Source organism: Scomber japonicus, chromosome 1, assembly GCF_027409825.1.
Source record: "Scomber japonicus isolate fScoJap1 chromosome 1, fScoJap1.pri, whole genome shotgun sequence".
NCBI classification, from domain to species: Eukaryota; Metazoa; Chordata; class Actinopteri; order Scombriformes; family Scombridae; genus Scomber; species Scomber japonicus.
This window is the reverse complement of record NC_070578.1, coordinates 25313474-25327284: the sequence shown is the minus strand read 5'-3', so window position 1 is coordinate 25327284 and position 13811 is coordinate 25313474. Positions and strand designations below refer to the sequence as shown.

The window sequence follows — 13811 nt, the reverse complement described above, 5'->3', positions numbered from 1 at the left end:
CTGCCGGGAGTCAGCGCGGCCAGATGCCGCTGCTGATGTACCATGTGTTCCAAGCAGGGCAACAGTGTGTTTGTGTGTGAGCTGGGGTGGGAGGGGAGAGAACGGAGCGCTTGCCAAGACATTCTCACATTGATGCCAACCTGACACATGCTTGGGTACTCCCCATGGTTTGTGTTACCATTTCAGCCTCTCTCACAGATCTGTGGGGGGTCCCCTCTTCCCCTCTTCCTCTTTTCCTCAGATGCAGTCCTTTGCCAAGATGGGAATTGGCGCCTGCTTGCGGCCGTCCAGCCCCTCAGTTGCGAGATCCTTTCAGGTGGTTGCTGAATGTTGTGTTGGCAACAGGCCACTGCAGCAGAATGCCAGCTTCTGCTTACTATAGGTACACTGTCTTATCATGTTTTCGCCATAACCATTTCCACAACTCCTTACGGTAGCCATGTCTTCTCCACTAACCCTTGACAAACATATACAGTACATATCTTTATTATCCTCCACTCTTCATCCTTCCCTGCATGTTTCCAGTAGCTGTAAATAAGCCTCTGAATGGCTCAGATTCCAGTTCCCACATGTCAAAAATATGGCCAACTTCCAGGAAACAAATCCAAAAAACATCGGTCGCCTGTGTCTGATTTGTTTTCATCGGAGACGACATTCGGTCATTTTTAGGTTGTATCCTTAGAAAATGCGGCAGTGCCATCTGCATTAAAAAGACTACAGACTGTGCAAATGCCTAAAAATAAAAGATTCTCTGTAAATTACATTGCTGCTGGGGTAGCATAGCATCCCCTTGAATAGCGCTTTCACCACGAATGGGAACGAGTGGTCTTTGACGATACTATTCCTGAGAGTGGAGGGGAGTTCTCTGAAACAAAGGCTCCAATTTCGTTAGGAACATGCCATCCTCGTTTGCAGTGTAGGGGGTTTGGGGAGGGAAGTGAAAACTTTTTGAACGTGTGCCATGTCTGTACCATTCTCTTATCTGAGGCCCACGACTGCCAGCTGGCGGCTGAATGTGCCCACTTGCACTGTGATGATGAAGCCAGCCAAGCTAGTTGGCAAGCTGAGAGGTAGGACTGGCATGTGATCTAAAGCCAAACACAGCTCTGTGTGGGGTAACTGCATATATGTCGCACTCTCCCCTCACATGTCTCCTCTTTCTGGTGAGCAGCCTCTCCACTAGATCTGCAGGTCTTCAAGAATGGGAACCAGTCTATCCAACCAACCAGCAGGGTGAGCTAAGAACAACAGGAGGGCAGACAACAGAAGTCATGCTAGTCCTCTTTAAGCAATGAAAATAAATACATAAAACATATTTAAAAAGTGAAACTTGGAGGCTGTAAGGTGAGAAATTTCTGTGTTGCCTTATGCATCTAGTAGTTTACAAAGTGCAACATCAGATAATTCTCATCTGGCATAGAGCTGTTTTAATTCAAATCAGTTAATATGGTGAAATGCGTTAAAGAATTAAGTACAATGTCATTAAGGTAATTTTTTAAACGATTAAAACATTCATTTTAATGAAAGGTCTCTACCACCATGGTCGGCAGCTGGAGACTGAGCTTTGGCAGGAACCAGTCAAGCCATATCCGTTTCATTCCGGAAGGATAATACCGCTGCACCATCCCTCACAACAAGACGTACCGGCGTTTGTTTTAGGTAAGGTGAATCTGAATTTAAGGTGACATGTTTACAGCAGAACACCGACATCAAGCAATAAATATGAATTATTTAAAGTACGGTGACCTGTCGTTGCTATGGCTGATGTCCGGTCAGCGTTGCCATGACTGTCAGTACCCGAAATATTGTCAAATAACAGCAGGGTGGCATTAAGTTATTTCTGTCAACAACAAAATAATCTGGTATTCACTTATTTCTGGAGACACCACCGGCAAACTGTTACATATCACGTTTTACATGTTGTACAGTTAAGTTTACACATACTTACTGAATCTAATCTCCGTCGCTGTTCAATCATAATTACACAAGTTATAATGAAAATAGGACAGGATATTGTTTAGTTTTGTTGTGTTTGCTTGTTTTCGCCTCTTTAAACAGAATAAAAAAGACATCATAGACTTAGACAGCAGTACCAGACTTTGTTGATCTGTTTTTTTTTCTTTTTTCTCTTATTTTTCTTTTTCTTTTTTTAATCACTGCCTTCACAGTCAGATTTAAAGATCCTTATTGGATTTCACATTACAAAATAACATACAGCATATCTAGCAATAAAGTGCAAACAAAGCACATAGAGTTCACAGTTCATAAGTCCACTATTTTCCACTGAGATTTATCTAGACTCTATATCTAGACAACTATTGGTCTCCAGATAGCACACATTGCTCTTTATTACAGTCTGTTGTATTATCATGGCACATCTTGTTTTCCAGTTTTTAAGATACAAGACAAAGGATACATAATTATCTGTATCAGCTTGAATGGCAATATAAAATACATATTACAATATATGACAGATTTATAACATAAATCAATATGTGAGCTTATCTCAAACGTCCTGAGCTGGGTGTCTTTGAATTTTTGATATTACAGTAGCCCGTTTTATTTATGTATTTAGTTTTACATTTAGAATATTTTATGAAGTTATTTTCAGAGTCACTATAACAATTATTGAGTGAGTAACAAATAAACAAAAAAATAAATTAGTAATAGTTCTATATTACAATATTTTTCAACATACACTTGTTACATGAAAATGTGACCCCATGTTTTACAGAATTCATTCATTATTTTATAAAATTGCTTTGATAGGCATGCACATGTTTTTACCATTTTCCTTTCAAATGTTAACAATAATGTTTTCTCAATATTAAGAGCAGTACAAAAACTTCTTCTTCTTAAATGAGTCTTTAATTGGCAAAAATGTATGTATGATTTCCATCAGAAAGTGTTAGAAATTAAATGAGGGGTTACAAGTACTTGGTATTATGGACACCCTTTGGGTAGAACAAAAAAAAAGTATTTGGATTCGATCCCCAGGCGTAATGACAAAAAAGTTAGAACTGGTGTAGTTCTATATACACTTGGAATGGTTGTTAGTTTCTTTATGTTATAAGATTAAAAAAGAAACTCACACAATGTTTTCCCTTTGAACTAACAGATGTTGTAACTCTGACATGAATGATTGGAAGAGACCTAGGATGGAGCCATCTTGACACGAAGTTCAAATCTCAGATAGTCTGAACAGCTGTGTCTCAAACATGCTCTCGGGACTTGCTGCTGCACGCCACTCTCTGAAGTGGACCACCCCTCACTGGAAAACTACTCTTAATAGAACTTATTGGCCTTCAGAGCCAAGGCAGTGGCTGCTGAGAGCTGTAGTCTGGAGGAAAGCTCATAGATGGACGAAAGAACCGTCATCAAGGATAAACCAGAAGCCAGTCTTTGCCAGAGCTCCAGCTTTTGGAGATAAGCTAGCTATCATAGACAGTAGCGGCAGCCACAGCTACAAGCAGCTGTACGGCAGCAGCTTAGGCCTTGCCGGAAGAATCAACACTGCTCTCAGCTCTGACTTTGGGGGTCTGGAAGGAAAACGAATCACCTTCCTATGTGCTAATGATGCTTCCTATACAGTGGCACAATGGGCAGCTTGGATGAGTGGCGGGACGGCGGTGCCACTCTATCGAAAACACCCACCAGCTGAACTGGAGTACATCATCTCTGACTCCCAGAGTTCACTGCTGGTGGCAGGGCATCCTTACGCTGAAACCTTGGAGCCACTGGCACAGAAACTGGGGTTGCCATGTCTCACACTGCCCCCTACCTCAAACCTGGACACTTTGAATGGGGCGGAGACACAAGAGAAGGAGGTGACCATCACAGACTGGGCTGAGCGACCAGCGATGATCATCTACACCAGCGGTACCACAGGGAGACCCAAGGGAGTTCTGCATACACACAACAGCATCCAAGCCATGGTAAATGATATATTTTTAATGTACAGTTAAAGTGAAGGCTGAAACTACAAAGCGACTTGTCCACGGTTACTTTTCCATAATGCAAACTGACTATTTATTATCCATTTAATTGAAATATTGGTGATCGCGGTTATAATTTAGCTCTCTGGCTGATAACTCCCCTAGTGAGATGTTCTTTGGCATCCAATTCATGTCAGATCATTTCTTTTTTCATTTCTGATGGTAATGGTGTGCGTAACAGCTGAGACAGCGTTCACAGCACAGGTCATTTTCTCTCATTCTTTGTCTTTCTCTGGACCATTAATTCCACCACTAACACTAAATAATAATGTATGTTTCTGTTGACCTATTTCTGAGAGTGGTACCTCAGTCTGAAAGCTTGTAAAGTTGTTCTTCTTAGTCTTTGGTACCATTTTCATAAATGGAGCTTCTCCACAACCTGCCTGATGACTGCCCTTATATGGCATTTTGAGGGCATCATTCATGTTAATTTACTGTTCTCGGGAACGCACATTAATTTAGAACAGGTAGGTTTTTTTCAGTCATATTAAATATTAGAAGTATTGTGATTTACTCATCAATGAGTTTATGATATCATGATAGTGTATGGACTGTTTGATATGACATAGTCCTCCCTCCTGGCTTTAGAGCATTTCTTAAACTGTAACCTCAGTCTGTGTGGTCTGTTCAGAGGTTGTCCAAATAGAGGGGAAGTGATTTGTTTGCCACTTGGCTGTGGCTGTGACTGGAGGTAACACATTAGTCAAAGTTTCACATTGTCATAACATCAGAATATATGGACCTGGGGGTTTAAATGTCTCCTTGCTGGTGTATTCGGGTGCTTGTGAGCAACTCAGAAATTGGGGATTTGAAAGTTGGCTGCCAAGAAACTCCAAAAGTGAAATTGTCCTTTTCACTGTGTCACTGCATAGTTTTCTGACTTTTATTTACTGAAAACATGACCTATGAGCACTTTTGTGGTGACTGATGCCTACATGTGATAAGTCAAAGTTTTTGTTTATACACCAACAAAGAAGAATTTTCAAAAACTTCTCATAAGCATATACTGTATTATATTAAGAAAAAAGAAAAAACAATGCAAGTCAAATATACTGAGTAGAGAATCACTATCAAAACTTTGGGCATTTGGTAAATGGCCACGAATACATGATTTGTTTTTCATTGGCTAAGTTTATTCAGTATTTCAATACATTAAATAATTACTGGTAATTGATGTTCCTGTAAAGTTATATTTTTTATATTGCCCCAAATTATAAGTCCCTATATCTGAGAATGTGGTTCAGCCTTTCTACAGAATATTTCATGCAGTGCAGGAAGAGGTTATCCAGAACTCCACTAAATTATCAAATATAGACACATGAAATGATATGCGAGTTTGCAAGTGCAAGACTTGCGTAGATATCCCCAAATCACGCCCCCTCCCCCACACCCATATCTGACTGTCTCATCAGCATCATTCCTCTTTTGTTCCAGTCTAGCTTTCTAAACAATAACTAATTTATGCCATTAAAGATCTTCAGAAGATTGCTCTGTATATTTTTAAGCAAAATTGACCTACATGTCCAATAGTGTGGAAAATTAAATCACTCTGAATGGAGTCAGAGCTTCATTTGTCTCTGGGTGACCGAGGGGAGTGAGTGAGTGAATGATTAAGTGAGTCTGTCTGTTTTTCCTGCAAGGCAACAACGTCAGGTTGTCAGAGTTCCAGGAAAGCTTGAAGGCTTGAGACCAATTTCAGGAAGGGGAATATGTTTGATGAATCACTTCCAAACTCAAACTTAGATTTAAGACGAGACCATATGATCCCCAATTTATGCTTACACCTCTTTTTCCATGTGTCCATGTACACTGAATGTTTTTAGTGTGATTTTTCTGAATTGAAATGCCTGCAATTGCTTCCTAGTGATTGGAAAGAAAAGATGAAAATCATACATATCAATTCCCTATTCATCATGAACAATGTCAGATGAATGCTGAATGCCATCTAAGTGGTATAACCAGAGCAAACATTAACATGGTCTATCAGTGATTACCAGCTGTGATCTGCTCAATTATTTTGCATTTACATTCAGAGGCACGCAGTGGAAGTTTCACTGTTTCTAAACAAGAAAATATTACTCACAATAACATGAACACCTCTTCTAAATAATGCAATTCAGTACTGTATAAGTCTAAGGTACAAATTGTCTTTGAATTGCATTAACCACTTTTCTAACACAGCCTCAACAAAATGAGAACAATATAAGCTTCTAATATCTTCACATTAACAGTAGTTTCAACACTATGCATCATTTAACAACATTAGAAGTTGTTATACGAACACAGGGATGAACACACTAATGCTTTCCATGCCCTCCATTATCACAAAATCAAAACATGTTTAGTAATTGAATCTTCAGAATCGACGGTCAAAGTATAGTGGGTCTAAGAAGGCATTAGACCCACTATACTTCAAGAGAAAATAGTGATTTTATGCAAAACTGAATTGAGTAGAAGAAATGTATTTCCGTCTCCTTCATTGAAACAAATTGATAATGTGCAAGAGAAAAAAATACTGTATTGCACTATATATAATTCAGGACTTGTATGACACTATATAACTATATATGATTTGATATTACCCTGTAAAAAATGATTTCTTAAAAACTGTTGCATATCTGGCCCTTGTTTAAGGGTTTCAGTTTTGCTGTTTGTGTGACTGATAATAACAAATGATGAAGTTGTGGTCATGTTAGTTATTTCTGCAGTGATTCAGAACATTAAGCGTGATTTTGGTGCTCTTTTATATGTAATATTTTCTTCATGCAGGGTAAAATCCATTGTTAAACATTTCTCCACAGATGGGAGCCTCAATTGACCCTCATGCAATTAAGTTATGACAGTATTTGTTAAAAAGGTGCACTCTTACATTCTTTGGCCTGGAAGCTTCACTCCAATGCTTTTAGTACACTCTATCTATCATTATGATTATGCTCTCCAACTGCAACCAAATGCATTGTTTACAAGGGTCAGAATACATTGTTGTAAAATGAGGAAATTACTAACTAAGGTATGAATAAAGAGGATTAAGAGGACAAAAAGTTAAACAACTCTGCAAAATACAGTACATCCGATACAAGAATTTTCCAGAATTCTGTCTGTTGCGTGATCCTTGGAACCTTGACTCTTAAGGTCAAGGTTCAGGGTCAAAGTTTATTTTATTCATCCATAAAAACATGAAAATGACAGCCCTCCCATGCCTTCACTTTCAAAGCATGCCAGTGTGGTGGTGAATAATTCAAATTACCCTCAAAAATCTATATTTTTATTGTGGTAGTGAACCAAATGACAGCACGAAGAAGATCATTGTTACAAATATCTGCAAAAGTGAAATCTGATTGAGGTGATTTATTTTAGAGATGCTGACCCCTTCCTCTTTTGTCACCCCCCTAGATCCAGTGTCTGGTTTCAGAGTGGGCGTGGTCCAGGGATGACGTCATCCTCCACACTTTGCCGCTCCACCACGTGCACGGCATTGTCAACAAGCTGCTGTGCCCGCTCTGGGTTGGCGCCACCTGCATTATGCTGCCTGAATTCCAGTCTCATAAGGTCGAGACTGCACTCTGTCTATCTCTTTCTCATATCTTTCATTAACTTCTCTACATAAAATAGGCAGTTGTACAGCTGTAATGCTCAGGAGCCAACTATTAGAGCCAGACTGTTATTGACCGTGAGCCATAGAAGTACATCAGATTTTAAAAGTACCATATAGTCAAGGTGTAGCAGAGTTGAAAAAGACCTTTGACTCTTTCCACATCAGTCCCTCTGTTTGTAAGCCTATGCCTTTATTAGTGTTTCACTTTCCCCTTCCACTTTTGTTCTCTCTGCTTTCTCCTTGCTGTATCTCCTCTCTCTCTCTCTTTCTATCAGTCTCCCCTTCTCCTCCTCCTCCTCCTCGTCTTCCTTCTCCCACTCTGACTGTCAAACTAAGTGTTTGGGGCTCAGTGATGAATTGCCCTGTGTGGCTTTGTATCTGACCAACGCCGACTCACAGCGGGGGCTTAAGCAGCGGATCAATCGATGAGCTGACATTGAAGAATGATAGTGCTTCTTTGGCCAAGAGAAGGGAGGGGAAGAAGGGGTTGTGCGTGTGTGTGTGTGTATGTGTGTGTGTGTGTGTGTGTGTGTGTGTGTGTGTGTGTGTGTGTGTGTGTGTGTGTGTGTGTGTGTGTGTGTGTGTGTGTGTGTGTGTGTGTGTGTGTGCGCGCCTGTGTGCACGCGTGTGTGTGGGGTTTTGGAACATAAAGGAGTGTAGATGCACATGTTTGCTAATGTATGTGTGTTTTTGTTTGTAGGGAGGGACCTCCACAGCTTAATGGCAGAGAAAGGGTCTTTGAAGGACATATGTATCTGTCAGCAGGGGTATTGCTACACGATCATAGCTATCAGTATTCGACTGTTATCCCTGACCTTGTGTACCAAACCACAAGCCCCTTCTCTCACCCTCAGAAAAAAAGCCTTTATTCTCCTCCTCCTGAAGTTACAGTACATTGATGACGTGATCGATAGTCTGTCTCTTCTATCCCCTAAGATCTCTGAAGTGTAGCCTAGGCAGTAGAGGCTGGCATTGATTTTTTTCTTTCTGATTTCGCCTGGAGATAGTGGCAAACATTTTCAGTGCAGCTATTGTGATCCGATAAATCGCAGATATGTCTATTTCAAGTGTGCTATTGTAGACTGTGGTACGTACAGTACTCACACAACACACGGTAGATTTTATTTCTCAATTTCAATTCCCATCAGACACTTCATCACAGCAGCATACACAGGAAATAGACTCATTAACACATTGACAAATTGTAAACTCAGATGTAATATCAAATATATAATTGTTGAGACATTCACTGAGAGGGTTGGATAACACATCTAGGGCTGCAGCTAATGATTAATTTCAATATCGGTTCAACTGATGATTATGTTCTCAATTGATCAAATCTTCTATTTCATCACAATTTGAAAATCCCAATGTCCTAAAGCCCAAAGTGGGCTAAATAGTTTCTGATTGAATTTATGTTGATCAATGCATCAATTTAGGTAAAAATACTTAACTAATTAGCCCTATGTAGGAGTATAACTTACCTGTAGCTCTTATGCCTATACACTACAAGGGTACTGGTCAGACAACTTGGTGCAGCTATCCTCACAAATTGCTCTTATAATTCAAAGTCAAAATGTGCATCTCAAAAGTAGTATCTCAGTTGCCACTGGTGTTACAAAATGTGGAGGAATGAAGCCTCTTTTCATTGTTTTGTATTGTATAAAAAAATAAAATAGTTTGGCTTGGGATAAAAGTCAACTTCTCAAAGTTTTAGAGGCCATAACTAAAACAGCTCCAGCCTGAATTTGATGAAGCTTGGAGGGATTCTGTGATACATTATTCCTCATTATTGTGGTGGATTCTTGGTACATAATAACGTGGGTGTAAGGCTGGTCATAGTTTGAAATGTTGAGAATCAGAACCATTATCAAAATGCAACTTTTTCAATATCTTACTTCGAAGAATATAAACCTGGTCTACAAAACCCTGTTTTCTATTTTATCAAATGCACCAGGGTTTTATTTTGTCCAAAGGCAAAACAGCTGCACAAACTGAAATTTTCAAAATTATGATCAGGAAATTTACAGTCAGAGAATATTTTAAAAACATTCAGTAATTGATCGTCTTTCAGTGCTCTGCACTACCAGCCCATTTTGGTTGGTATCCAGAAAGTATTGAGGTTCAGTATCCTGTCCTTCTCAGGAAGAACCAACAGTTGTATTGTATTCTTATGTTTAGCTCAACAGCTCACAGCATTGTTTAGAATGCAGGCCGTGGCTATGGGTTCTCACCACATCCTGTCCCCATAGGTGGAGGCCAGCTATTTGACGGACATAAATTGCCTTCTACTCCTCTCCAGGCTGGACTTGGTGGAAGCGCTCCACTGCACTTGACAGACACCACACAGAATGGTCAGGGCACACTCAGTTATCATTCCCCCTGCACAAAGTATTATTCTTCATGTGCACAGGTACCAGACACACCCACCTTTTTAAGATCAGCTTGTAATGATACTCTGAGAAATGGGATAAGGATCTGATTAGACTGTCGGCAAGTCTTAATCTTATCATCTTTATTCATCTATATGTTTCAGTGTTTGTTTATTAGATGCAGAGCGGATGATAGGAACAGAAGCCAGTAGTGAATACATTAGGTGAGTCTACGATGAGGTGACTCAAAGGAGAAGTGGAAGGAAGAGTTTAGAAATTGCTGGCACATTAAGAAGGATGCAGTGGTGGGTGAGAGGGATGATGGAATAGACTGAATGTTTGTGTGTGTGTGTGTGTGTGTGTGTGTGAGCGCGGGTGTGTGTGTGAGAGAGAGAGAGACTGCAGAGGCAGTGAAGCAAGAAATTATGAAATGGAGAAAGACGGTAAGTGAATGTGAGATAGGGAGGGGAGGCAGAAAGATGAAGGGAAGATGTGGGGTCAGAGAAGAAAGTAGAGAATGAGAAAGAAGCACTCAGAAAATTGATGTAGAATGAAAGAAGAAGTAGAAGAAGAAGAAGTAAGGATAAGTAGACTGAGAAGGGAGGAGCGTTCATCTCCCAGGGGGGAGACAGGACTTAGAGTAGCTGTCGTTCACCTTCACTTAATTCATGCTGTCGTCCCATCCTCCCATCGTCTACTGTGATGTAGCGTGTGTGTGTGTGTGTGTGTGTGTGTGTGTGTGTGTGTGTGTGTGTGTGTGTGTGTGTGTGTGTGTGTGAGAGAGAGAGAGAGAGAGAGAGAGAGAGAGAGAGAGAGGGAGGGGGATGAGGTGGAGTGGGTAGGGTGGAGTGAGTAAAATGACTTTGTCCTTGAACAAGGGAGTTTATGTGTTATTTGAACAGTATTTTTATATGTGCCTGTAGTTCATGATTCATGTTTATGTCCATTAACGGCTGTAAGTGTGTACGTATGTTGTGTGTGTATGTGTGTGTGTGTGTGTGTGTGCGTGTGTGTGTGCGTGTGTGTGTGATGTAATGGGGGGCATGAGTAGCTACTTCTACAGAGTCAAGAAGCACATTTGTCAAAAGTAGCTGTACAGAAGCCCTTTTAACTGGCCCTAGTTCTGCCCTACAACAGTCTGCTGCTGCCCCCCCCCCCCTCCCCCACCCCCCGACCTTTACAAATCTTGACTTTTTTCTTTTCTTGTTTTGGCGTGATGTTGACAACTTTAATATGAGGCTGCTGCCTGGACCTTACTCTGCCATTTACGTCAAATAAAAGAAACAAAATTGCACTTTTTGATATCACAAATACTCTAATGGAATGAATGTGGATGTAATCATTTCTATTGCATGGTCCCGTCCATCATCCTCGTCATATTTTGTGCTCATCTCTCTCTCTCTCTCTTTCTCTCTGTCAGGTGTGGGAGATGCTGTTGAGCTCCAAGTCTCCCCTGGTTAATGTGTTCATGGCCGTGCCCACTATCTACTCTAAGCTGATACAGTACTATGATCAGCACTTCACACAGCCTCATGTCAAAGACTTTGTCAAAGCGGTCTGCAAAGAAAGGATCAGGTAGGGGCTGTAACATCATTCAAAGACAGCTTACTTGTTGGTAGGTATATTTGTAGATACACCTATGTGTGTGCAGCACAGACAACTCTTTAACACCCATCTGTCACCTATGTGAATACTAGTATGACTACTAATACTACCACTGCTAATATTGATGATGATAATAACAATAATAATAATAAAAATAATATTAACAACTTTATTTTTAGAGCACTTTTCAAGCAAATAGGTCTAAGTGCAAATTTCAAACACAGGCAATTTTAAAAACAATAGCAAGCGATTTCAATTGCATTATTACTCTGAACCCCTGAGTGATTTCCTCGCATCCTTCCTTCTCTCCTCAGGCTCATGGTTTCAGGCTCAGCTGCTCTCCCTCTGCCCACTCTGCAACGCTGGGAAGAGATTACAGGACACACACTGCTGGAACGCTACGGCATGACTGAGATCGGCATGGCACTGTCCAACCCTCTGAGGGGCCCACGCATCCCAGGTACTTAAGTTTGCACACACATACACACAAAAACACACACATACATGCACACATTCACTTTAAAATTGAAAAGCATATTTAGGAGGAAGCAAGTAAAAGTAAGATATAAACAAAATGTAAGGACACAGTCACACTAATTGTGTTTCAGAGTTGTTTATTCACTCTGGTGGATAACAATAATGCTATTCAACCTCAGGTGCCAAAACAATAACGATCATTAAGACAGCTTAAAACACAGGCCTTGTTCATTTCCAAGCAACCTGTGGTGAGGTTTGGTGGCAACTGCTCAATCAATGGTTGGAAATTAAACCAGAACACACGGTTTTGTGAAGATTAGTTTGACATCTGACAATCTGCAGTTACTGTTTAATTAAATAAATTACAGTGAAAAGTGCAGGTAGAGTGCACGGCTATAGCAGTTTGCCAGGTTACCAAAACTCAGTCAGGGGAAAAGGTTTCATGTGTGTCTGTCTGTCATGTCTTTACAAACCCTGAGTTAGGGCAATCAAATACTACAGTCAGTAAATCAGCTTGGTGTTGTGCTTTTTAGCGATACCACCATTACTATGATAGTATAACAAGAATGAACACAGTTTTGCTGACTGTGAAAACACATATGTTTGGATTAATCACAGTCAGCAGTCTGCCTCAGTCTAAGTGAAAGTGGGTGTTGTAATTTGTTATTAAAGGCTTTTTCAAAAGAATTACAATCAATGTTACCATTCTTGTCCATTGTTGCTCATGTAAGTAGATGATCACAATTGTTCAAGTCTGTCTTAAAACAGCAGTCAATCAAGACTGTTGCTTTGTTAAATATCCACTTGATTTGACTGACTAGAATTGGATACATTTGTGCACAGAAAGAGGATGGTGGATTTTGTCTCATATCACTTACAATGTGCATTAAATTAATTGTTTAATGATCTGTATGAACAGGAGGAAAGATTACAGAAAGCTAAACCTGTTTTAGTTTTCATATGGGCACCAGAGTATCGTTTCAAGACAGATCTGAAAAATAGTGAACCTATCCTTGAAGTCCTACCAATATGTCAGCTTATGATTGTCATCCAACAAAGACAGAACATGAGGCTTTCATCAAGATGAATACAAATGAAAATAACTTGATGGAACAGATGCTTGTGGGTTTTACTCTCCATCTTTTCCAAAGTCAAAATTTAAGGTTGGAGGATCAGATAAAAGCACATCCCCAGTGGTGTTTTGGTGAGGTTCTAGGTATCTGTTGAAATAGGGCTGAGTTTGAATTTGATTAGTTTATGCTAGAACTTGTTTTTCAAAGGTATTTTAATTAGTGTATTTCCAATGCGTTGCTGAGGCTGAATAATATACTAAATCCAAGTCATGCTACACTATGTCCTAGAAATTATCTTTGGTAAAACATGAAAAACTTTGAAAGCCATTGAACTGTAGCATGACCCCACACTTGGTAACTTTTCTCTTTATATCTCTTTTTTCAGTGCTACCCGACAGTTTAATTCAGTGCTTTGGTTTCATATGTTGTGTTTTGATCATAGGCAGTTTTCTTTAGTGTGATGTCAGGTAAAACCCCATGAGCCCAACTACACCTCCCTCATACATGCAGAAACAAAAGCAAGGTCTGAAAATTAGGTCAGACTAGTAGTGGTTGCTTTCTTCTTCTTTTCTTCCTCTCGGAGCTCTTTCTTTTCTTCTCCTGTCTTCTTCCATCGCCCCCCTCTCATTTTTCCCTTCGTGTTCCCCAGCCAACTCTTCCTCTTACAGGTAAGGCTAATTGGCTTGCAAGTGGA

General features: G+C 40.1%; 1 protein-coding gene across 2 annotated transcripts in view; it reads left to right on the top strand.

The window, feature by feature from the left end:
- Positions 1-1626: 1626 nt before the first annotated feature.
- The window catches only part of acsf3 (acyl-CoA synthetase family member 3), a 31910-nt gene continuing 19725 nt past the window's right edge, over positions 1627-13811 (top strand). The window contains exons 1-5 of one of the 2 annotated variants that reach the window (XM_053317474.1): positions 1627-1659; positions 3119-3935; positions 7389-7544; positions 11383-11537; positions 11882-12027. In XM_053317474.1, the coding sequence (XP_053173449.1) occupies positions 3219-3935; positions 7389-7544; positions 11383-11537; positions 11882-12027 (1174 nt within the window). In that variant the 5' untranslated portion in view covers positions 1627-1659; positions 3119-3218. The remainder of the gene's footprint in view (positions 1660-3118; positions 3936-7388; positions 7545-11382; positions 11538-11881; positions 12028-13811) is intronic. The other variant, XM_053317483.1, reaches the window with a different exon arrangement.